The sequence below is a fragment of the Pleurodeles waltl genome, chromosome 7, assembly GCF_031143425.1.
Source record: "Pleurodeles waltl isolate 20211129_DDA chromosome 7, aPleWal1.hap1.20221129, whole genome shotgun sequence".
In the NCBI taxonomy this organism is placed as follows: Eukaryota; Metazoa; Chordata; class Amphibia; order Caudata; family Salamandridae; genus Pleurodeles; species Pleurodeles waltl.
Genome location: NC_090446.1, coordinates 1,402,854,178 through 1,402,878,946, shown reverse-complemented (window position 1 = coordinate 1,402,878,946; position 24,769 = coordinate 1,402,854,178). Strand labels below are relative to the sequence as shown.

General features: G+C 44.8%; 1 protein-coding gene across 2 annotated transcripts in view; it reads right to left on the bottom strand.

Moving 5' to 3' along the window:
- The window catches only part of ASPDH (aspartate dehydrogenase domain containing), a 118,029-nt gene that overhangs the window by 15,149 nt on the left and 78,111 nt on the right, over nt 1-24,769 (bottom strand). For both annotated transcript variants that reach the window (XM_069201003.1, XM_069201004.1), the window contains one exon: nt 10,860-11,086. In XM_069201003.1, coding sequence (XP_069057104.1) covers nt 10,860-11,086 — 227 coding nt within the window. The remainder of the gene's footprint in view (nt 1-10,859; nt 11,087-24,769) is intronic.

Here is a 24,769-nt window from a genome sequence, read left to right as displayed (position 1 = left end):
TGCAGTAGTGCAGGGTAGAGTGGTGCAGAGTAGAGTGCAGTGGCATAGAGTGCATTGGCAAAGAGTGCAGTGGTGCATACTACAGTGGGGTAGAGTGCACTTACATAGAGTAGAGTGGTGTAGACTGAAGTGGCGTAGAGTGCAGTGTCATAGAGTGCCGTGGTGCACAGTAGATTAGAGTGGCATAGATTGCAGTGATGCAAACTTGAGTGCATAGAGTTCAGTGGTAGAAAGTGCAGAGTAGGGTGGTGCAGTGGCATGCAGTAGAGTGGCTTAGAGTGGTGCAGCGTAAAGTGAGGTAGAGTGAAATGGTGTGGAGTGCAGTGGCGTAAAGTGTTGCAGACTAGATTGGTGTACTGCAAGGGTCTTCAAACTGAGGGGCAGGCCCCTGTAGGGAGCCTCAAGTGATCCTGGGGGCAGGGGATGCCAGGCTAAAGCCAAGAGAATCATTATGCTAATGGGCTTTGTTGTAAGCTGAAAAAAATGAGCAGTATTAAATTGCTCTGTATTAGGAAATCACTTACTTGTTTTGTCATTTATATCCAAGCTGGGAGTATGTTTCAAAAGGGAAGAGACTCCACATACTCGTCAAAACCCCCACCCTCACTTCTAATGACCACACTGTGGATACTTTTATGCGTTAGTAGGGCCTGTATGACCATAATAGCATGTTTGGCATCATGCATTTGAGTGCATTTTTAAAACATTAACAGAACTTAACTCAATGTTTAAATATGTGCAGACATATTTACACACTGTCTATGTAACAAAATAATTGTGAAAATTTTGGAGGGGTGCCCGGATGATTTTGTTTTTTTCCACTGGTGGGGCACATCATTAAAAGGTTTGAAGACCATTGGTGTAGAGTGTAATGGTTTTGTGTAAAGTGGTGTAGAGTGCATTAGCATTGAGTGCAGCACTGTAGAGTACAGCAGCATAGAATAGAGTGTTGTGAAGTGGTGCAGGGTAGATTACAGTGTCGTAGAGTGCAGTGGTACAGAGCAGATTAGAGTAGGTTACTGTGGATTGGTATAGAGTGCAGTGTTGTAGAATGCAGTGGGCCAGAGTGGGTTAGAGTGTATTGGTGTAGAGTGTAGTGGTGTAGAGTGGAGCTATGTAGAGTAGTGGCCTACAAAGCATTGGTATAGAGTGTAGTGGAGTAGCATACAGTACAGTGGTGCAGAGTAGAGTAAAGTGACGCAATGTGGAGAGATGCATAGTAGAGTGGAGAGGGGTAAGATGGAGTTTGCATGGTGTGATAGCGCACTGCCATTATAAACACCACATCTTCAATTGAAACGGAACATAGATACAGTTTTACTAATAAACGTATACAGGACACAAACTATAATGTGTGGAGTTCATGTAAGCTATAGGACAAATAAAGCAGACAGGCTAACATTAGCCATAAGAAACATTCAGTCCTGTTTAGCACAGCTCTGTGTTAATCTCTGGGTTTTTTCTGGTGCCAGTTTTTCATATTTGCCACAGCATAAGCCTTGGTTAGTGTTGTAATTGGGGGCCCCAAAACATACACACAGCACTAGCAGAAACAAAATATCAGTCACTATGCAGTAAAGATGAAAAACTACATAAGATGCCCCAAGCCTCTGATTGCTCACAGACATCACCTGTCATTATAATAGGAAGCAGGTGCAGTTCAGAATTTTAAGGCACACGTCTTGCACTCTGATGGCTGAGCACCATTCAAAGTTTTGCTTTGAGGAAAAAGGTGTTCCCTCCCAGTGCAGCACAGAAGAAATATCTTATGGAGAAAAAAAAACTCATTGCTGTTTCTGCAGCATTTCAGATGCTTTGAGTAAACACATCACATGTTTGAGTAGCACAAAGTCGCTTCTGCTGTACTGCAGATGTGTAATTAAACATGCCATATCTGCATGCAGTGTGGTGGCAGAGCAGGCTTCATGAGAAAGCAATCACCATTCCTCTTTCCTCTAAATGCTCTCACTTTGAAGTCAGCATAAGCAAAGAAACAACAAACTCTTTGGAAGACATAGCTTGACTTTTGACCTCTGTCTTTGAATGTCCAACTAAGGTGACAGTGACAGGATAAGAAACAAGATTTAAATGCCTGTTGACAGAAAAGAGTTAGTGGAATGATTCAGTAAACATGATTTTGGCAAAGTGAGGGAGAACTGAACCTAGAGAGTCTAAAGTAAAGAAAGCCAGCAAATGGAAACCAAGAAAACGTGAGTTACAAACCACAAAGTCCCCAAGATGTCTTTAGCAAACCAGACAGCTATGGTGTCTGGTATGCTGTGACCTAAATAGGACAAAGATGTTGGTTATGGCAGTGAGATGTCAAAAAGGCCAAACAGTCAGACAGAGAAGCAAAAAAGATTAAACAGGAAAATGAAAAGATATGAAAGGGCAAAAGGCAAGAGAGCAAAGGGGAAGGAGTACAGGATGGAAAACAAAGAAGGAAGAGAAAGAGGATGGGAAGCAGACCGGGAATAAGGGAATGGGAGAAACTATGAAAAGGGGGAAGGAACTGAAATAAGGAAAATAAATTTAAAGAAGGGATGAAGAATGACGGAAGTAAAGGAAGAAAAAGGTAGTGACAAGGAGAAGATAGATGGTGCAAAAAGGTAGGAAAAAAGGAAGAAACAAATGAACAGTATAAAGAATGAAAATGAGGTAACAATGAAGTCAGGAATGGAAAAAGGGTAGAACAATAGAATGGAAAATAAGAAACAAATTTAAAGAAAGGTTATAAGGAAGACGTCAGGAATGAATGGAAGAAGGAAAAAAGTTGAAAGGGAAAGGCAGATGCAAAGAAGAATAACAAGAAGGAAAATGAGAAAGAATGAAGGCAGGTAAGACAAGAAGGGAAGGGAAGAGAGAAAGAAAGAAGGTAAATTAAGGAGGGGAATAAAGCCAGGAAGAAAGAAGGAAAGAAGTGAATAAGGGAAGAATAACATATATGAAAAAGGGCAAGAAGAACATAAAAATCGAAAAGCAGAAAAAAGTGAGAACGAAGGCACTAGTGAAAATGAAAGATGCACAGAAAGACTGGAAGGTGGATGTAATTATGGGAAAATGGTGGGTGTTAGACCTGTTAGCTTTAGGGTGGATTTCCCCCAAACCTTTTGCCTTCACCCTTCCTAGTTTTGCTAACCTCGTATCTGCTGTCCCTGGGACTCTGTAGTTTATCACTGATAAGCAATTCCAAAGTGCCTGTGCTCACTTCTTTAACCATGGTAGAACTGGGCTATAGCCAATTGGCACATTTAATTTATCTACTTATAAGTCCCCAGTAGAGTGGAACCACACGTACCTAGGGCCTGTAAATTAAATGGTACTAATAGGCCAGCAGCACCGATTGTGTCACCCACTTCAGTAGTCCTTCTAAACATGTCTCAGGCTTGCAACTGTGGCCTACGATCTCACCATGTCCAAACAAGTCAACGCCATCTCCTCTTCTTGTTTCAACACCCTCCGCATGCTCCGCAGAATCTTTAAGTGGATTCCAACAGGAACCAGAAAGACGGTGACTCAAGCCCTCGCCAGTAGCAGACTTGACTACGGCAACGCACTCTACACAGGCATCCTAACGAAAGACATCAAACGACTCCAGCGCATCCAGAATGCATCCGCCCGCCTGATCCTCGACATGCCCCGCTGATGTCACATCTCCCCCCACCTGAAGGACCTCCACTGGCTCCCCGTGGAAAAAAGGATCACCTTCAAACTCCTCATCCACGCCCACAAAGCTCTACACAACACCGGACCCACCTACCTCAACACCAGACTCAACTTTTACATCCCCACACGTCAACTCCGCTCTGCCAACCTCGCCCTCGCCATCGTCCCCCGAATCCAGCGCAAGACCTCCGACGGCAGATCCTTCTCCTTCCTCGCCGCCAAGACCTGGAACTCTCTCCCCACCTCTCTTCGCCAGACCCAGGACCTCCTCACCTTCAGGAGACTCCTCAAGACTTGGCTCTTCGAACGCTAGCAGCACCCCCCCCCACCCCCCCCCCCCCCAGCGCCTCAAAACCCTGACAGGTACATGGTGCGCTTTATAAATTATCTGATTGATTGATTGATTGATATGTGTGCAGTTTTAAACTGCCTTTTTGACCTGACCAGGCTCAACCCTTTTTTTCAATACATGTAAGTCACCACTAAGGTAGGTCCTACACAGCACAGAGGGAAGGGTGCAGTGTATTTAAAAAGATGGGCATGCACTTTTAAAATTTACATGTTGTGGTTGTGAAAAACTCCTAAACCCATTGTTAACTACTACAAGACCTACCTCTCCCATAGTATTACATTATAGTTACCTTATTCCATTTATTACTCTGTAACTTCAAATTGGGAGCAGGTAGACAAGCTGAGTTTGGTGTTTAAAGAATTGTAATTAAAAGCACACTTTAATCGTAAAGTCAGATTTTTAATCACAATTCTGAAAATGCCACTTTTAGAAAGATGGCATTTCATTTTCTTGTCCCACCCATTAGGTGTCTGCTGAATGTATACTTGGTCACATGACTAGGTGTAGTTGTCAGCTGGTATTTGTGTATTACTCCCAGAGGGTGAGATAAAGAGAAGCTAGGTGTTGGCAGGATGGGCCGCACTGAGTTAATGAGGAGGAGAACTGCCATCTGCCAATCGTGCACATCATAATGACCCATCATAATGGCTCTAGTTGGGAACTCTCACAAAGGGGTTGACATTAGTCTATTGTAACCTCAGACAATCTGAGACCAGGGCAGGAAGGCAGGAAATTCTAAGTACCTCTGGGGGTGGAATCCTCTGGAAGCCTCTTCCACTTCAAAGTGGGCACCAGGTATAAATATTGGACTTCACACACCAACACAGTACACTTCAGGACCTGTGTACTATGCCAGGAAGGATGACTGCTGTGCTGATGAAATGACTGCTCCTTTGAAGGACTGCTGCCCTTCTGTAATGCCCTGCTGCCAGGCTACCCTCTTTCTTGGGTGCAGCTATAAACCCAGGACCTCAGTGTGACTCCAAGGGCTAATTGGCTGGCCTCCTGATCAGAAGCCTCAGGGACATAACAGACTTCCAAAAACCTTGAATTCAGCACCTGGACCCTGCCAACTGTAAGTCCTACCCTGCCAAGTTTTGCCACCCCAGTCTTGAACCCTTAGAAGTGGGTTTGAAAGTGTTCCGCCAGCCCATGTTTGGATCCAGCAGAAGCAAATTACCTTGTCTGCTGCGTAACACAACTCCAAGCAGAACCGAGGCACCACCTCTGCTGCATAGATTCTGCTAGTGCAAGGACTTCCCATCACCCTTGCAACCTCATTAGAACCTCTGCTGTGTTATGCATCCCTGATGCAAGCCCCTGCATCACATGCCTCTTGTCAACAGAAGCCTCAGCAATGATGGAGGACACCGCATCACAAGCCTCGCAGCTTCTTTAGAACCAGCTGGTGACCGATGCATCCTTGATGCAGAACTTCGCAATTCAAGTCCCCTGATTGACAGCATCCTTAACAATGACAAAGGACCTCGCATTGCAACCTCAAAATGCCTCAGAACTGATGCTGTGCAATGCATCTCCGACCAGGACCTCACATCACCTCTACTGTGTGACACATCGTCGATGTGGGACTCCACAAATCTTTGTAACCAGGATTCAAAGTACTCTTGTTCCGTGAGCCTAACTGGGTCCCTGTATGTAGCCGGCCTGCGCTCCATCAAGGTCAGCCTGAACTTGTAACTTTGCCCTAGTCCAGCATAGCCAAATATCCACAGTTGGCACTTTGTGCTTTTTGGTGCTATTTTCACTTAAATCTCAAACATTGCATATCTCCTTTTCTACTGGGTGAATTTTCGTTCTTTTACTCTTAAATTCTTTATTAAAATGTACTCGATTTTTCTAAATTGATGGAGGATTTTTTGGGGTTGGGTTTTCACAGTATTACTTTTTTAAGTGCTGCATAAACACTTTACATATTACCTCTAAGTTAAGCCTGTCTGCTCTGTGCCAAGCACAGGGTATTTGGGGTTTACTTGTAACTTCACCCTGACAAGGATTGTGGGTGCTGCTTTATTAAGGTTTCCCCACTCAACCAGTAACCCAATTCCTTATAGAAAAAAAGAAAGAATTGGAGAATCAAAAAAAATAAAATACAGATATAGTGCAGTAAAAAAAGATGGGAAGACAGATAAAGGTTTGATAAATGAAAAGAGATGGAATGATGAGTGGAAAGAAGAAAAGAGATTAAAAGAATGAATCAAAAAGAGGTGGAACAAATTAAATAAGACAAAGTAAGAATCATGGAAAAAGTAAAAAAGTAAGATCAGAACAAAGATGGAAAGAAGGAAGAATGTAAAAAAAAGATGTCAAAAGGTTTAATTTAGATTGACAGAAGAAAGCCCTAAATAAGATAATAGAACTGAAAAAGCAGAGGAAAGGAATACAAATAAAGGGGGAAAAAAACATAAAGTCAAAGGGAACGTAAGAAATGAATAAGTAAAGGGAAAAGGATACAGTAGGATACAAGATGTACAAGAAAAGAAGAAGCAAAGAAAAAATGGAAGGCATGAAACACAAAAATGGAAAGCAACAAAAAAAGGGAAGCAACAAGCACACAAAAAAGAATTAAAGAAAGACATAAAAAAGGAAGACAAATAGAATCAGCAAGGTAAAAGAGGAAGACAGATACAAGGATTGAGGCAGGAATTTGATGGAAACAGAAAAATAAAATAATAAAGTGGGGGGCAAAGACAAATCAATGAAGTAAAAAGGAAAAAAAAATAGAGCTGGGATAAAAGGAGAGAAGATTTTAGGAAAATGAAGAAAGAACAAGAAGTAGAATGGTGTGAATTGTGATCGCAGAAAGAATAAATTGGGAACAAGGATGATGAAAAAGACGGAGATTAGCCATGGAGTGTAGGCACCTGGGCACCTCACCTAGCCTGAGGTGAGCCTATGGCCTCCAGTTTCTGCTTGCTGCAGCCTGATCCAGCTACCACCATATGACCAAGTGACACCACTGCTGCCTGGGTTTTCCCACCTGGGTTTCCACACTGGGGTTTTCCCACTCACTGTTTTTCCCACCAATAGTAGCCCCACCCACCCCAGGACCTACTTAATGAAGGCTGCAGTGTGACCATGTAGGAGATGTGTGCAGCGGATGTGCTGGTAGCGCACCTAAGGCAAGCCTGTCTGCGCCCATCCACACCTGGACCGCACCCAGCACCAGGAACCCTGTCCACAGGACCATCTCACACAACGCTACAACCACAAACGCAGCTGCCACCAGAGCCAATGGATGCCATCACTAGTCCTCCGTGAACTCAATAACACACTTTGGCGAATAAGCTGCTGCCACACATCCCCCAGAACCACAGTAGGACTTTTCTCCTGCACTTATTATGATTTCACCTGCAGCCCCTCAGACACTGACATCACTACCTCCAAATAACCAACACACGCCAGCACCATCACCCCACATCAACTGACAACCATGCTACTCCACATCCAATCCCTGAGGAAACACTCCACCGAAATCTGGGACCTAGTCAACAGCAAAACATCTGACCATCGCTTCCTGACAGAAACATGGCTCAGCTCAGCCTCCAAACTGGACATCATCACTGCCATCCCTCCCACTTACATAATCAGACACCAGGACTGAACCCATCAACCATATTGAGGATTTGCGATCATCTACAAAATACGATTGACTGCAACTACATCGCAGACTTCATCACTCCTCTCTTCATCAGATCAACCAACTACATCCTGCTCGGGGACCTCAATTTCCAACTGGAAGACACCACAGAACCCCAACTCCATGGTTCTCCTTGACAGCCTCAGCAACCTTTGACTCATCCAGCTCATCCAAGGAACAAACCACACAGCAGGTCAAACCTTTGACCCTATTTTCTCCTCCAACAACAGAATGACCATCACCCACATGATCCTGCTCAAATGATCTGACAACTACATCATACATTTCAAGATAACCACCCAAGCCACCCCACTAGAAAAACCCAAAGCACCATCAAGAGATGGGCAAAATATCAGAAGAAAACTGGACCAAGACCCTACAGGAATGCCTACCCAACCTCCCCGGGAACCTCGATGTCCACACAAAGCTCTTCAATAGATGGCACAGTGACTGCACCAGCTGCACTTATCCCACCAAAAGCAAGACCTCCAAAAATAACAAATGACCCAGCTGGTACATAAAAGCCCTCTGGCAGTACAAGCATCACAGCAAACAACTTGAGAGAAAATTAAGACTCAACTAAAACACCAACTCAAGAACCACATAAAAAGCCGCCCTCAGCCTCTACCACCAAGATCTACAAGATACAAAGAAAAAGGCACTAACTCTCAGCCTCAAAGCCAGCCCCACCAACAACAAATAACTGTTCACCATCATCAAGGAGTTCTCCAACCCTGAAACTCCCAACAACAACATCATCCCATCCCAAGCATCCTTCAATAACCTCTCAAACTTCTTCGAACAGAAGACTGCGAAGACCTACATGACATTTGACCTACAGCATACCAATACTAATGCCATGGGAGGACACCTCCCTCATCACCAAACAGTGGCTAAGCAACTGGAAGCCACTTTCAAATGAAGACACCACTGCTGTGATGAATACCATCCACTCAGGAGCCCCCTCAGACCCATGCCCCCACTTTATGTGCAACTTTTGAAGAACCATCATCTGCCCCCCGCTCACCACTATCATTAACAATTCTATAACCACTGCCACCTTCCTATCTTACTGGAAAAATGCAGAACTCAACGGCCTATTAAGGAAACCATCAGCGGACTCCAACACCATCATTAGCTACTGACCAATCTCGCTCCTGCCTTTTCCAGCTAGAGTCATGGAGCAAGCCAATAATACCCAGCTCGCAGACCACCTAGAATTCCATCTACTCCTAAACAGCTCTCAATCTGGCTTTTGCACCAACCACAGCACAGAAATAGCCCTCATTGCTGCCACCAATTACATCAGAAGCATTTTCGACTGAGGAAAAACGGCTGCAATCATCTTCCTTGACCTCTCCGCAGCTTTTGATACAGTCTCCTACAACTCACTCATCATAAGAGCTTCAGCACTTGGCTATCTGCATTTGGCCCTCAAGTGGATAGCCTCCTTCCTCATGGACAGAAATCAATGAGTTAGACTTTTCCCTTACACATCATAAAGCAATAAACCCATCTGCAGAGTCCCTCAAGGATCACCGCTCAGCTCAGTACTCTTCCATGACTACATGATGCCCCTCCTGGACATCATCAGAGCCCATGGCATCAACATAGTATCCTACACTGATGACACACAGGTCATCTTCTCCCATATCAACTCAACCAGCATCACCAAAGCAAACTTAGACAACTGCATGAGCAATGTTGATCATCCTGGGAGCCAACTTCTTCATGAGCAGAGAGATCAACACTGTTGTACGATCATGCTTCCACATCCTGCAAATTCTAAGCAAGATTTTCAAGTGGGTACCACTTACGCCAGACAAACAGTCACCCAGGCTCTTATCACAAGTAGACTTGACAACAGAAACTCCCTCTACTTCAGAATCCCAGCCCATATTCTATGCCAGCTCCAAACCACCCAGAAAGCTGCCGCCAAACTCATCCTGAACATCCAGTGAAGTTAACACATCTCTTTACACCTCAACAGCTCCACTGGCTTCCAGCCCAGGAAAGATGTAAGTTCAAGCTACTCACCCACGCCTACAAAGCTCTTTACAACACATGGTCCATCATACCTCAAGCACATCTCAACTTCTACCAACCACCCTTCGATCTGCATCCCAGGCAACAGCACACCTCCCTCGCATCAAGAAGACCAGAAGCGGAGGACACTTCTTCTAATACCTTGCAGCCAAGACCAGGAACAACCTCCCGCAATACCTCAGAACCTCCCCCTCCCTCATGGACTTCAAAAAGAACCTCAAGACATGGCTCTTCCAGACGAACCAGGCATGATCTCCTCCTCCCTCCTCAGACCTGCTCTAGTCAGCGCCTTGATACCCTCACGGGTGATTGCCCACGCTTTACAAATCAACACAATACAATACGACTCAACGCAACATAACATTACACAACATAAAATAGAACATAACACAACATAAAGCATAATACAACATAAAACATAATATAAACATGACACAACATATAGAATAACATAAAACAACATATTGAAATCTGAACTGCTGTATTAGTGCCTTGAGGTGGGTGCAGTCTGTAGTTGTGTTTTCCAACCGCCCTAAGAGGCAATAGTCCCTCACAAGAACTTAAGGGACGTCTGTCCAAGATGGCAGCAAAGGGGCTGGTTTGGTAAACAAATCAATCATTTTACAGGTATGCTGCATGAAAATAGCCTTGCTAAGAAGCAAGTAGCCCTCCATGACACATGCCAACAAGGAGCCTTCCTACTCAGAGGTTTAAGGGCACGAATGTATCCCCCAAGTTCAGATTCGGGTCCACATTCATCAAGATGCTGCACAGCCGTCGATAGTGAAGGAAACTGGCACTGCCGTGCCATAAAGCCATGCTGGGCACACCCTGGTCCGAGCTTCAATGCTATAATTGTTTTTGTGGTGCACTTTATGTCAACATTCCTGTGATTTAAGTGTAAACACTTGTGATCGGTCACTAATCGGATCACATTTTTGACACGTTTTGCTGCTCGCAAGGCCACTTGTGTGCTGCCTGCCCTGGGATGCACCCTCTTCAGTGAGGCTGTTCGACCAAAAATGGGAATTGGGGTAGAGAAGAGAACCCGTATGAGTTGGATGAATCTGTAATTTTGTTACCCAGAGTGAAAGAGAGATATACCAGTAACAGGAAAGCACATGGACCTTTTCTCACCTCGGATCCGCCACCAAGGCTCCGACGACCCCATCGAACCCCAGATTGTGAGCCGCCATGCATGCTGCTGCCATTGTGTTCACGTTGTTGGGTGCCAAGGGGCAGAGGTCCCGCACCGGTCCCTCGTACAGAAGTGTTCGCTTGCTCTTGACTTCCTGGTTAAGTTCCCGCAGCCGACCCTCCAGCTTAAAACTGTTGGGATGCTTCGTCATGGTGACCTTCAGGGCCTATATCCACGAAGGGTGGTGCGTAAAAGAAAAGAAACAATGCAACACCAGCAACATTCCACAAACCCTAAAACTTCAAACAGCACAAACAACAGGAAGAGAAGTGGAGGGAAGGAAAAAGAAAGGGCTTGTAGAGGAGAGCAATTCAAGCACTTGCTTTACTGAGTGCTTATTTTATATTTTGTCAGCTTTTCTTGAGGTAATGAACAACCAAGGAACTTCTAGAACTAGGGGCCAGATTTACTAAAAAGTGGCGCAGCGCGATGCTGTTCCAAAATTTACTGCACTGCTCTGTGTCACTTTAGAAACGCAGGGATGAGCCATATTTACTAAAATAGGACGCACTCCTTTGTTTCCCCCTGCGCCGGTGCTAAATTTAGCTGCCAGTACCAACGCAGGCATCCTTGCACCAAAGTGCAAGGGTGTCTGCGTTGAGGGGATTGATTGTTTATGTGCAGGAAGGTGTCCCTGCAGCACACATTGAAGTAGCCAATCATCAGTTTTGAATGATTGTTTATGCGCAGGAAGGGACACCTTCCTACACATAAACAATCATTCATGGCTTCTTCCTCTTTCTATGTGGGCTACAGAATGCAGCCCACATGGAAAAAGCAAAAACGAGGTAGAATAAAAGTATTCCTCCTCGTGTTTTTGGGGCTGCTACAGATTTATGCCTTCTTGCAAATCTGGGCAGCATCAAAAGCAATGGGTGTGGCATGAAACGTCCACAGCAACACCCATTGCTCTCCCCTCAGATGCAGAAAACTGCGTCGCAAAGGGCTACATTTATGAGGTGGCGTTAAGCCACTAAAAGTGGTTTAGCGCTGCCTTGTAAATGTGGCACACTGCACAGCGCCACCAGAGCGTCACAAATAGTGATGCTCAGGTGACGCTAGGGCCTTGTAAATCTGGCTCTTGATTTACTATGGAGCCTTTAAATACCACAATATCACGGAAATGCAAAAAGGTGTATCCTAGTCACTAATGTTAGGAAGTGTAAGGTTTCGAACAAGCAATGCGGTATACCCCGAAAAAATAAAAAATGATCGTGCAGGCTGGCACCACTGGAGAGTGGTAATGGACAGGGTTAGGGGCGTTAGTTTTCAATTATTTGGAAAAGTAAGGCCAGTCAGTGTAGGGACTCTGTGGGATAGTCTGGACTATGTTTTCCACTCTAGTCCAGTTCTTCCTCCGAGCAATGTAGGCCCAGGGGAACAAGGTAGCATAATACCACTCCAAACAGGATTAAAAAGGGCAGTGATAGAAGGCCTTTTAGTAGGACAGATTGCATGTGCATGAAGTCTGAACACCTTTACTGATACACCGTCAGGCACTATGAGAAATTCACACTGCCTTCAGACTCATCTCCCGAGCTCTCATTAGTGCCCCTCATGAACAACTCTACTACAACAGGAACTCAATCAGATGCCTAGAAGTACATCTATTCTCATGAAAGAGTCATATGTTGCATGAGAAAAGTCCAGAAACAAAGTATATGGAAAACAACAAATGGAAACCATGATGAAGCTAAAATGCAATGTAAACAGGACCTGCATCCCTGTTATGGAATACTGCAAGGCTTTCTACAGTTCTCCTTGGGAATTCAAGCATTAAATTTAAGGGATACGAATTTAGGAGCCAAGAGGGACCCACTTTATAGTTTTTAATTAGTGCAGAATCAAAGACCTGGCAGACCCCACCTTACTTAAAGCCCTGCAGGCAGCACACTGATGTACTATAAATGACATGCAGGGGGCAATAGTTCAATGCCCTCAACACTGCCTGCACAACACTCACATCTTCGTAGGTCACTCTGCAATCGCAGGCCCTGTTTTACAGGTGAATGGGCTACTGAAATCTTAAGCCAGATGTCTGGCTTTGGCTCAGCTTAAGGTCCTCTTGGACCCTCAAGCCCAAATCGACCTGAGCATTCATTTGGCGTCTGCTTGCCCTCAAGTTCTAAACTCATGCACCAAGGATTAACACAAAACAGTGGACTTTGATGCAAAATAAACGCGAGAAAGAGATACCCATCCAGGAAATTTGAGGATCAATCCCAGCTTCCCTGCTTGAACAAATTGTGTGATCCAAGGCAAATATTTTAATTCACTGAGTCTTCTTTTTTCTTGACTATGATAAATTAGATTGCTTTCAAATGTGTAAATTCATGGAGTGCGCTGTACTAAAACCTCATATTTTTTAATAGACTATACATTTGCTTGATCATTAACAAGAATCTAGGCCACAAATGGGGTAGGCATAACAACTAACTTAGAAGGAGAAAACTGAGGTCCCTGCGTGTATCAGGGGACATGGCATTTTATTTGCACTTGGAACTTTCACCGTGAGAAAGGTCTCTTATCTTTAGATTCAGGGCTGGTACAGTATGGCGCCTTTTATATTTTTCTGATGACTCAAAGCATTAGGGGAGTCGATTACCATCTTGTCCCTTTGACGCGATGGCTGAGCAGTTCTTGGTGCACTTTATGTTTTTTTGCAAATTTTATAGACCCTTCCTTTTATGTTGTCTTAAACGCATTCTGAAACCTCTTGCTTTCCAGAAACGTAAAAATGCCTTGCTGTATTTACAGCTGTTAGGCTTGTATGTATGTAATAGAATATGCTGTTTTTTTTTAAATTGTCAGTTAGAAATAGGAAATCAATGGACGGCCGAGGAGAGTCACCCTGATAGCTGCTGAATTTGTTGTCTGAAATTCAGGGGGGGTGATCTCCCAGAGACATTTGCACTTTATTGAATCATATCTTATGCTTTTTATAGAGATTTAATTTCTTCGGATGAAACAGCAATAGTAAGTTTACTTATTGTAAATTGTTTTTAACATACTCATTGTTTTATAGATGCAATGTATTGTATTTTATTGTTTTATGCTCTTTCATGGTTTATTTGTTAAATAATATAGAGATATTTGATTGATTGTTTGATTGAACAACTGGCTTACATAAGATTTCAGTAGTGGCTAGCTTGAATCTGGAATGGCCTAGCAAGCAAAAAATCAATGGATTTAGGCCCAGATTTGTGACTGCCGTGAACGTTTGACATTGTTCAGCATTCCGTCCATCATCATCAATTTGCTGTCCTAAGTGCGCCCTGTATGTCCAGACGTGGGTCTTGGGCTCACTGTGCCACCGGATTGAGGTTAGTGGCAAATGAGGGGTGATACCCAAAAACCGGTCCAAGATGTTTGTTTACAGTCCAGGGAGCACCTGGCTAGCAGTTTTAGCAGGACTATTCCCATCGGGAGCAGGGTCAACATTGATTTGCATATGGCTGGTTCCAAACTGGGGTGGCATGGTAGGTAAACAAAACGATGAACTGGGATGTGTCCCGAGCGATTGCCAGTGGCTGAGATTAATTCAAGCATTCCTTCCATCATCTTGTTGTTTTTACTTTTAGAAAGTTGGCATTTTTCTGTCTTAAGCATTAAGGGGGTTATTCTAACTTTGGAGGAGTGTTAATCCGTCCCAAAAGTGACGGTAAAGTGACGGATATACCACCAGCCGTATTACGAGTTCCATAGGATATAATGGACTCGTAATACGGCTGGTGGTAAATCCGTCACTTTTCCGTCACTTTTGGGACGGATTAACACCTCCTCCAAAGTTAGAATAACCCCCTAAGTGCCTGCACCCTGTCTCTGGGTCACATGACTGGGTGTCGCTGACAGTTGTGGTTGTGTGTTCCTCCTAGACAGCCACACACAATAGAGAGCTTAGGTGTTCCTGAATGGGTCATTACTGGATGGATAGGAGGATGGAGCTTGGCACAACTCTATTTACATTTGAATGGGCTATGTCATGCCTCCACATAAAGAGCTGCACACACCCCTATGGTTAGTCTGGTGCCAGGACAGGCAAGGCAGGAAGCCTGTGGACTTCAAGGAGAAACCTCTAGAAGCTTCTCCCACTTCAAATGAAGGGCCAGGTATAAATATTGGACCCCAGACACCAACTCTTCAGTACACTTCTGGATCTTTGGACACTCTGCTAGGGAGAAGGACTGCTGTGCTGCTGAAAGGACTGCCTCTCTGCTGGACTGCTGTTCTGAAATACTGCTGCCCTGCTGTGCCGGCCTGTTGCCCTGCTGCCCTCTTGTATGGGTGAGAAGAACTTGACCTGCATCTTGTGACCCCAGGACCCCAGGGTGACTCAAAAGGCTAGTTTGCTAGCCTCCTCACTGGAGCCTCAGGGACAGAATGCTCCAACAACCATGTACTAAGCTCCTGGACTCTGCCATCCCTGAGCCCTGCCCTGCCAAGTAGTGTCAGCCCAATCCTGGACTCTTGGAAGTGGGCCTGAAGGTGCCTTTCTAGTCCATCTCTGGATCCAGCAGAACAGATGCATCGCCTCTGCTAAATGGCATACTTCCAAGTAGAACTGATCATTGCTTTTGCTGCAAGGTTCTCTCAGAGCAAAGACTTAGCACTGACTTCACAGCGTGCATCAGAACCACCACCTGTACAAAGCTTTCCAGATGCAGGCCCTTGCATTGCAAACCTCTCTTTGACAGCAGCTTCCACAACGATGCAGGTTCTCACATCTCAGCCACACAGCTTCTCGGAACAGACACACTGCATCAATTGCGTAACACACCCTTGACTCTGGAATTCCCATTGCAAACCCTTATCAACAGGATCATCAATGATGCAGGACCTTGCATTGTTGCTTCACAGCACCTTGGAACCAATGCATCACCTTGGCTGCGTGACTCATCGGTCTGGAGTTTGCAATGCTCCATAACCAGGATGTAAGGTAGTCTTGCTCAGCGGGTTAGCTGGGTCCCTGCAGCTGGTCTGAGCTCCATCACAGCTGGCCTGAATTTCTGGCGCGACCAGGTTTTCACAGTTGATGTTTTTAAAATTGCATATCTCCAGTTTTACTGATTGGATTTTTGTCATTTTAGTCTTGTTTTCTTTATTAAAATTCACTCTATGTTTCTGAATTGTGAGGTTTTTTTTCCTGTGTTGTGTTGTCACTTAATTACTGTTTCAAATGCTGCATACTTTACCCATTGTCTCTATGTTAAACCTGACTTCTCTGTGCCAAGCTATCAGAGGGTGGGGCACAGGTTCATTTGGGGTTTGCTTGTGCCTCACCCTGAAAAGGAATGTGGTTGCTGCTTGAGTAGGGATTTACTCCGTCCCCCAAACAGTAACCACATTTCTCTCATCATGTGAGAGAGAACAAGGAATCAATTTTCAGTGTTTGCATTAGGGCTAGAGTCTTGTGTTCATCATAATCTTGTTATGTTATGGTATTTCCATTTGTATAGCTTGTGGCAATCTGCTGGAATGGGAATTTACTTTGCATGGTACACAGTTGTGTTACTCCACTCTGAGTGCTCAACTGCTTGCACTGGTATTCTTTTTTATGTTGGCTCTAGTCTTACACTAATGTAGCGCATACACAGAGGCTTAAGACTGCCCTTTGACATATTGGACCTGTCATCTGACCTGTAAGGGGGCACCAAGTGTGTCCTCATTTTACAGACAGTGAGGTACTGATCTTGTCATGGGGTTAGTACATGGAGAAGGGGTGCCAGCAAGTTTCGTACATCCTTAATAGTGACCAGACCTTTATTTCCTGTATCACTGAAGTAGAAACCTACTGGCTCACTTGTGTAAACTTTCACTGCAGTGCTCTAACACAGATCCTACCTCTAACATACCAGGTGTATGTTGTTCATGTTAATGTATAAGACCTACAAGGTAGATACATGATATGTATGAATGAACCAGAGTATTGGAGGCCTGTGGTATCCATTTTAGATAATCTTTTTCACAGGATGAAAGTGAGATTGTTTTTTTCAGAAGGTGGAAGTTTATTGCCAACATTCCTGATGCTGGAAGAAGGAGACATAGACACTGAGGTGGAGAGAAAGGAGATCAGGGTCCTTTAGAAATTTGCTTAGGTCTTTTTTCAGAGAGGAGCTGCTGATTAGTCTTCCTGTTCCACAGTCATTTGATAGATGGTGGAGGTTAAGGATGGGACTGCACTCTCTGTTGTTCGAGGCAGAAGGAACCCTTCAGATGAGGCTAGCCTTTTGTCTTTCCCTTGATCATACATCAGTATGGCTGATAAGCGAGAAGCAGAAACCTCATACCGCTTTGTGATTCTGTTGTGGGTACTCAAAGTCTGTTTTAGAAAGCAACATGGAAAGGACACTTGAAAGGAGAAGTACCCCAAACTGGTTCTGATAGTGCAAACAGTGAATCCATATCTCCTGTTTTCTTAGACTGTATAAAAGTTCCAGTTGTTCCAGTTCCAAGGAAGGGGAGTGCTCCAAGGAGTAGCCAGAGGACTGCCATGCAGACACAGCTGGTGTCAGCCTGACAGCTAGGTTACCAGAAACTATCCCTTGCTAGGAATGTTGATCACCTATCCCAAAGCACCTGAAAGTCAGCCAGCCTGCTGAGAGAGGTAAGAAGCCTGATAACCCTGCAGGAGGAGTGACTGTCCAAGAAAAACAAGAAGCATAGTGACTCAAGTGCAGTGAGTCTTGAAGGGCAGAGGACTATGGAGAGAGATCTGTGTGACACCTTGCTGGCGGGACATAGGCTCTTCTGTGATTCCTGGCAGGAATCCTGAAAATATGGTGCATCCTGAGCTGTTGCACCTGAAATTATTGACTATGGTCTGATCTGAGTTGCTGCACAAGAAGCTATCACCTACAGCGGTTTTATGACACAACCATGCATGCAAAAACAACGCATGCTTGAACGACATGTCAGAACCACGACTGCTACTTTCCCACACATGCCTTTACCATACATACCTTTATAACCAATTTTGTTGTAAAGACATATGTGGTTAAGTAATATGTGTGGTAAACTCCCCCCACACCCTAACGCGCCCCTATACTTAAAACTACCCCGCCCCCCCATCCTGAGCCCTAAACCTAAAAAACTACCCGACCCCCTGACCTCCCCTGCTCTTAAAACTACCCCACGGGCTAAATCCACAAAACTACCCCAATCCCCTGCCATGAAGCCATGTCCTCCCGCAGTATGACTTCAGCCACTGCACAAGAAGTAATCAACTGCGTCATGACCAATGCTTAATTTGATTCAGTAGATTCCAATGCTTGGCACCGGCACTTGATTGTCAACACTAGCACTTACTACAGTCTGTTACAAGGAGGCTGTTTGTCTAATTTAGGGAAGAGCACCACAATAGTTGTTTATTAATTCAATATATATTCAAAATTACTAGACATGGTTGTTGGTACTGTCATTGGAAGTGTTGACTGGGCAATGAGTGGTGCAAGTTGCAATGGTCTCCTGATGAGGGCACTGGCACCTATTTATTTACAAATTAAGCACTGGTTGTGGCCTCAGTCACGTTCTCCCACCCATCCAGTAAGGCCCGCATCACCTCGCCTGCTGCCAAGAAACCTGCATTCATGTGGCCAAACAATACAGACATGCACAGACTGGTTGGGTCTGAACCTTGTACTGCCAGACTCGTAATTCAGGCAGTGGAATGCGCAATGAGGCTGTGCATGGGGGCCCTTGCACTTCCCATGACGGGGCAGTGCATGGGCAGTGCAGGGGCTCCCAGGGGGCCACTGAGTCCCCCATTTCGCAAGCCTTACCCTGGTGGTGTAAACTGCGGTGTTTCGAAAATGGCGGCTCCGCCATGCTTATAATATGGCGGTCCGCTCACCACCGTGAGTCTGGCGGTCCCAGGACCACCAGGCTCATAATGAGGGCCTAAGTTGCATCCTGTAAATGGCTGTGTTGTATTTAGTTCTAGTGTGCAATTAAGTATTTTTCTTTTTTGAAAGCAAAGTACCAATCAGACAATTATTTGTTTTAGCCATCTGTGTTTGTTGCATGGTAAGCTTGAGCACCTCCACACTACCTTCCTGAGGAGACTGACACTGCTTGCCAGCACTACCAATGAGATTCAAGTGCCGAAGGGGTTGTATTTTGGTCAGTTTACCTAGCCATAGTATGATGAACCCAAGGCCATCTGAGTCAAGTGACTTTAGAACAGAACTCCAGACGACATCATGATATTGAAGTCCCTTGGCACAGCACACAGACAGCTCATCACATCAGTCACAGTAAAGTACTATACTAACACCATCAATGGAGTCACTGTTAGAAATGGGGCCTTTGGTTGGCAGTCAGGTTACACCCTGTCCTAGCAAGGACCCTCACTCTAGTCAGGGTAAGTCACCCACAATCCAAATTATCCTTTGCCCACCCTCTGGTAGCTTGGCACTGAGCAGTCAGGCTTAACTTAGAAGGGAATGTGTACAGTATTTGTGTAATAAATCATGCAATAACACAGTATAAACACCACAAAATACACCACACAGGTTTAGAAAAATATAGAATATTTATCTGAGTAGATGAAGGTCAAAACGATCAAGATATACAATAAGTACAAGTTGAAATATGAATTTCAAGAGTTGTAAAAAAGTATTTGAATAAGAAAAAGACAAATAATGCTTGGGTATCAAAGTACCTAGTGTGCATCAAAAATTGCACGCACAAGGATCGCAAAAGAGGAGGCTGTGTGGAAAAAGAAAGGGTGAGCATCAGAATTTCCGACACCCACAGGCGATGCGTCGTTTTTTTCCCTGCAACACAGGACTTGCATCATTTGGTCTGGGTTTCTCACTGCGGTGTGGTGATCTTCGTTGCACCCAGGGACGATGCATGAAAATCCTGGGTGTGCGGGGAGAAGTCACAGGCTTGCGTCATTCCATTAGCGTGCTGCGTTGGATTTTCTGTCACACTGCAGGCACTGCATCGATTCTCCGTCCGAGAAGTTGTGCTGCATCATTGCAGCTCGGCTGTGCATCGATCCAGGTGGCTGTGGGTGAAATGCATAAGGGAGCTGTCAACTAACCCAGCCAGACGTTGATTGTAAGGCACAGAAGGATTTAAGTGCAGAGAAAAGCTCACTTTCTAAAAGTGGCATTTTAAAATCAGCAATATTAAATCCAACTTCACCACTCAGCAGGATTTTGTATTACCATTCTGGCCATACTAAATATGACCTTGGTACTCATTTCAGATCAGAATCTACCACTCAAACAGTATATGAGGGTAGCCCTAATGCTAGCCTATGAAACGAGCAGGCCTCAAAGGAGTTTATATGTCCTGGTAGTGTAAAACTCCTAAAATTAATCTTACGCTGCTGAGGCCTGATCCTGCCATAGGCTAGCATTCTGGCTAACCTCATATACTGTTTGAGTGGTAGATTCTGATCTGAAAGGAGTAACACGGTCATATTTAGTATGGCCACAATGGTAATACACAATCCTGCTGACTGGTGAAGTTTCATTTAATATTACTGTTTTAGAAATGCCACTTTTAGAGTATTTCTCTACACTTAACTCCTTCTGGTGACACAATCAGTGCTGCAAGCCCACTAGTAGCATTTAATCTACAGGCCCTGGGCACCTGTAGTGCACTTTACCAGGGACTTACAAGTAAATTAAATAAGCCAATTGGGTATGAGCCAATATCACCATGTTTTAAGGGAGAGAGCATATGCACTTTAGCACTGGTTAGCAGTGGTAAAGTGCGCAGAGTCCAAAAACCAGCAAAAACAGTGTCAAAAAGTGGAGGGAAGCAGGAAAAATGTTACGGGTGACCACCCAAAGGCTGTCAGGTCTAACAGTCACCAACAGAAGCTGAACACTGTTCATGACAATCAGGCACTGCATCAGGCCCGTACCAGACCTACCTATTTTTCACACCTTACAAAAGGGCAATGCCATACACCGGTTCTTCAGTGAAAAAATAAAAAAATGTGACAGCACATCAATAGCACCAAGCCTCTTCATCTCTTACAGCAATTCTTTGGTGTAGAATCACACAATGGTTTAAAGGGTGTCTGGGGGGACTCCATCTTCCAAAAATAGAAAAAAAGCAACATGCTTCCACAAAAAAGGGGATCTGAGTCTTATAGATAGACTGGGGTACCGGGATAAGGATCTACGCAGAAAACCACCTAAGAGAACTGATTTTCAAAATTACTTGCATGTGTACTTTACAAAATGACCAATTAAAAGGTATGTTCTGTGAAATGATGAATGCCATTCGTCTTGCACTTTTCCATTACATTTTATGTGAAATATTTCTAGGAAATCTCATACAACCCTCCTAAAGTCCTTGAGTTTCCACCTGCCAGCCCAGTGAATCCTACTTACCTTCAAGAAGAACTTGAGAGAACTTGAATCATTAGTGGTGGTAATTAGAGCATATGGGTGTGCAGGGAGGGGGGCACACATGCACACATGCACACTCACTCACACCCATGCATTCACACACACACATGCATGCTCACCCATTCATATTACACTCACATATATACACCAACATTCATATATATATATACACGCACACGCAACATACATTAAATAAAAACATAACTCTTACCTTCTGCAGCATCTCTGGAGGAAAGCCTCAGAGGGTCCAGGTGGGCCAGGAACACCAGCTCCTCTCATTGGCTGAACTGAGATCAGCCAATAAGAGGAGGCGGCAGTCCCTATCTCGTCACAAACTGGGAGGTGGTCAGTGAGAGTTGCTGACCCCACTCCAGTCTGTAACGAGGTGTCAGTAATAGACAGTCAGGCCCTCATTACAAGTGTGGCGGTCTTAAGACTGCCACACTCGCGGTGGCAGTCTTACCACCATGGTCCCAGAAGTAAAGACCGCCGCATTATGAGTTTGGTAGTTTGGCCGAAGCCAAACAGCCACAAAGTCTCCAGTCCCGCTGGTGCGATCAGATGGGCACGGCCGGTGGTGAGCACCTCCGGGCCGGTGGCATACCGAAGACCGCCTGCCGTATTACAAGGGAGCAAACCACCAGGCTTTTTGCAGCGGTCGCCCGCTACAAAAACCCTGGTGGTAACGCACCTAGTGACTGGAATCCCCATTTCTGTTGCCGGCACCCCCCCCCCACTTGTCCACACACTTGCAGACACACACCCCCACTCGCCCACGCACTTCCTGACACACGCCCCCGCCTGACCACGAGCATACATACAAACCCTCCACTCGACCGCACACATACATACAAGTACCCCACCTGACTGCACGCATACCAGCATGCACCCCCTCTGCATTCATACACACACACACACCCACATACATGCACACACACACCCTCCACCTACTTGCACACACACACTCCCTCTGCATACATGCACACCCCCCTCCATGCACACATACAGACACACACAAACACCCATTCCAAGACACACACACATGCTCGCACACATACACGTTTCGGTCCGTCCACCTACCTGTCTGGTTGGCACAGCAGCCCACGTGAAGGTGGCAGTCCGGGAAGGGATGGGTGTCCTCAGTTCCAGTGCCAATGCCACACCGCCGTGCAAGCACTGCTGGGCCAAATTACTTCTCGTAATATAGTGGGGGGAGTCCTTGCGGCGTGGCGGTGCTGGAACCGCCTCTCACCTGCCATTGGTCAGGCCACCGGTGTCAGATTTCTGCCTGTTTGTGGACAGAAATCCGTTGGTGAGTTGTAATATAGCGGTCTTCAGACCGCCAACACTGGCAGTCTTTTGGCTCCCGCTTCAACGGCGGTCTTGGCAAAGGACCGCTGAAGTCAAAATGAGCATCTCAGTCCTGGGCACTCCAGGGCTTTTAGCTGAACCGTTCATGTCCGAGGCTATCATCGACACTCCCCCTCGTCACAAGGGGAGGGTTTTGAGGTGCTTTGCCAGGCTGAAGAGGTCACATCCACAGGAGCTGTGTCTTCTTCAGCTTGGCAAAGTTCAGCTTGGGCAGCCAGGTGCCTTCAATTTTAGTACATGTATTGCACCTGGCACCTGATCTGATCATAAAGAGTGTCTGTTAGGCTGATCTTTGCTCGATCTGACGAACACTCTTCATGTCAGGGAAAAAGTTGGGCTGTGTGAACCCCCACGCTGCTGGCCTAAATTTATGGAGGTGGTGTAACTACTGTGAGACTCTCCCACTGCTTAATTGGCCTTCCCTTAGTCTGACACTGAACGAATGATGGCAAATATACCATTCTTGCAGCCACTGACCAGTACTCCAAAAGACGTGTTCTTAGCCCCACCTTCCACATGGCTTCAATTTCCTTATTTGATTGATTTGGGAAACCCAACAATGTCCAGCTTCGTTTTGCTTTTGCTGAAATCAAAAATAAAATTGTGGATACTTTTTTTAAATTATCTTGAGAATGATAATTGAGTCCTTCACACAAAACATTAAGCTTCTTACACATGTTACAAAAAATTAAATTTGGATCCTCTTGGCCCTGGGACCCACCAGCAAAGCGCGCGGTTCCTCTAAGACAACAACTCACCTAAAAGGGAATCCTACCCCCCCGATAGGTACAGTTATACCATGTTGAACACATCTTTCAAGTTGCCAATTAAGCTGTTGCCTGGCTGTGCTCTGGGCAGGAGACCATTTCACTAGACACTGTGGACTGTATATTTAAAGAAGCGGAGGTAAAATGTACCCCTTTTATCCTGTTGGCCCAACTTTGATAAAGCAAATGATTTTCTTCCTCTCCATGAGCTTAAATTCCATGCAGGTGCAGATCAGACTACCCGAGCTGGATTGTATTATTTCCGCATCATGACCCATTTGTATCCCGTGTCACCAGGATTACAAATATATTGTGTAATGAGTTTATGGTGTTGCCCAGATGTTCGACTGTCCTTGTTAAGCCCCAGGGATGCTAATCAAAGAGCTCATATTTAAGATTCATTCAACCTTGGCTGAGACAGACATGATCCTAAACATCATTAGCATAAAAAAGCATTGTGACTGCCTGTCATAGGCCACTAGGAAATAATGCTTGGGTTAAATTGAGCTGGCTGCTTCAGACACAGAGGCTAGCTTCTTAATACTAAAAATGACCTTTAACCAACATCGTTGTCCAGCCAGGTCATATCCTAGAAAGTAAACAAGCACTGGCAAGCCCAATAAGTCTGGCTTCGTCAAGCCTACAATGCATATTTGGTAAACATATTAAATAAAGTGTGAAAGTGGTAAAAAGAAAAATATTGAGTTTTAGAGGTACATGCATATGTTTATATAGAAACGTGAACATGCATTATCAATGCCAGTCATTCTCACTCTCCTTTACACACAGGTTAGACTGATTAGAACTGTCAATACTTTTTTATAACAGTCTTCAATGTCTGTCAAGATCAGTGTTGCATCGTCCACAGTTCTGCTGCAGTTTTACTACTGACCACTCGGTGGCAATGAAATGCCACAAACTGGTGTTGTTTAAACATTGCTCTATTTTCCTAGATAATGCTGCTGATGGGAGCAGCACAAATGAAAAATCTACCAAGGGCGGAACCAAAAAGCTCCTGTGTGTGTCAAACAAAGAAAAGGAGAAAAGTCATAAACAAAAGCAAAGCTACTGAGACTAACACAGAGCCTTCCAATCTTGGGCAAGGATTGTCATGGTGTATTATTCTATATAATAATTTCTGTCACAGATAACTGGAGGCATCTTTTGCGAGACCTCAAAAAATAAGCTACTGTAAAAAAAAATAACATAAAACACAATCAGCAATAAAAGCAGAGATGGGTTTATTAGCCCTGAGATAAGTCCAGGACAGACGTGTGCAAAATGACATCACTCATGTTGAACATAGTCAATGACTGAAGTGAACTGGGGTATAGCCCA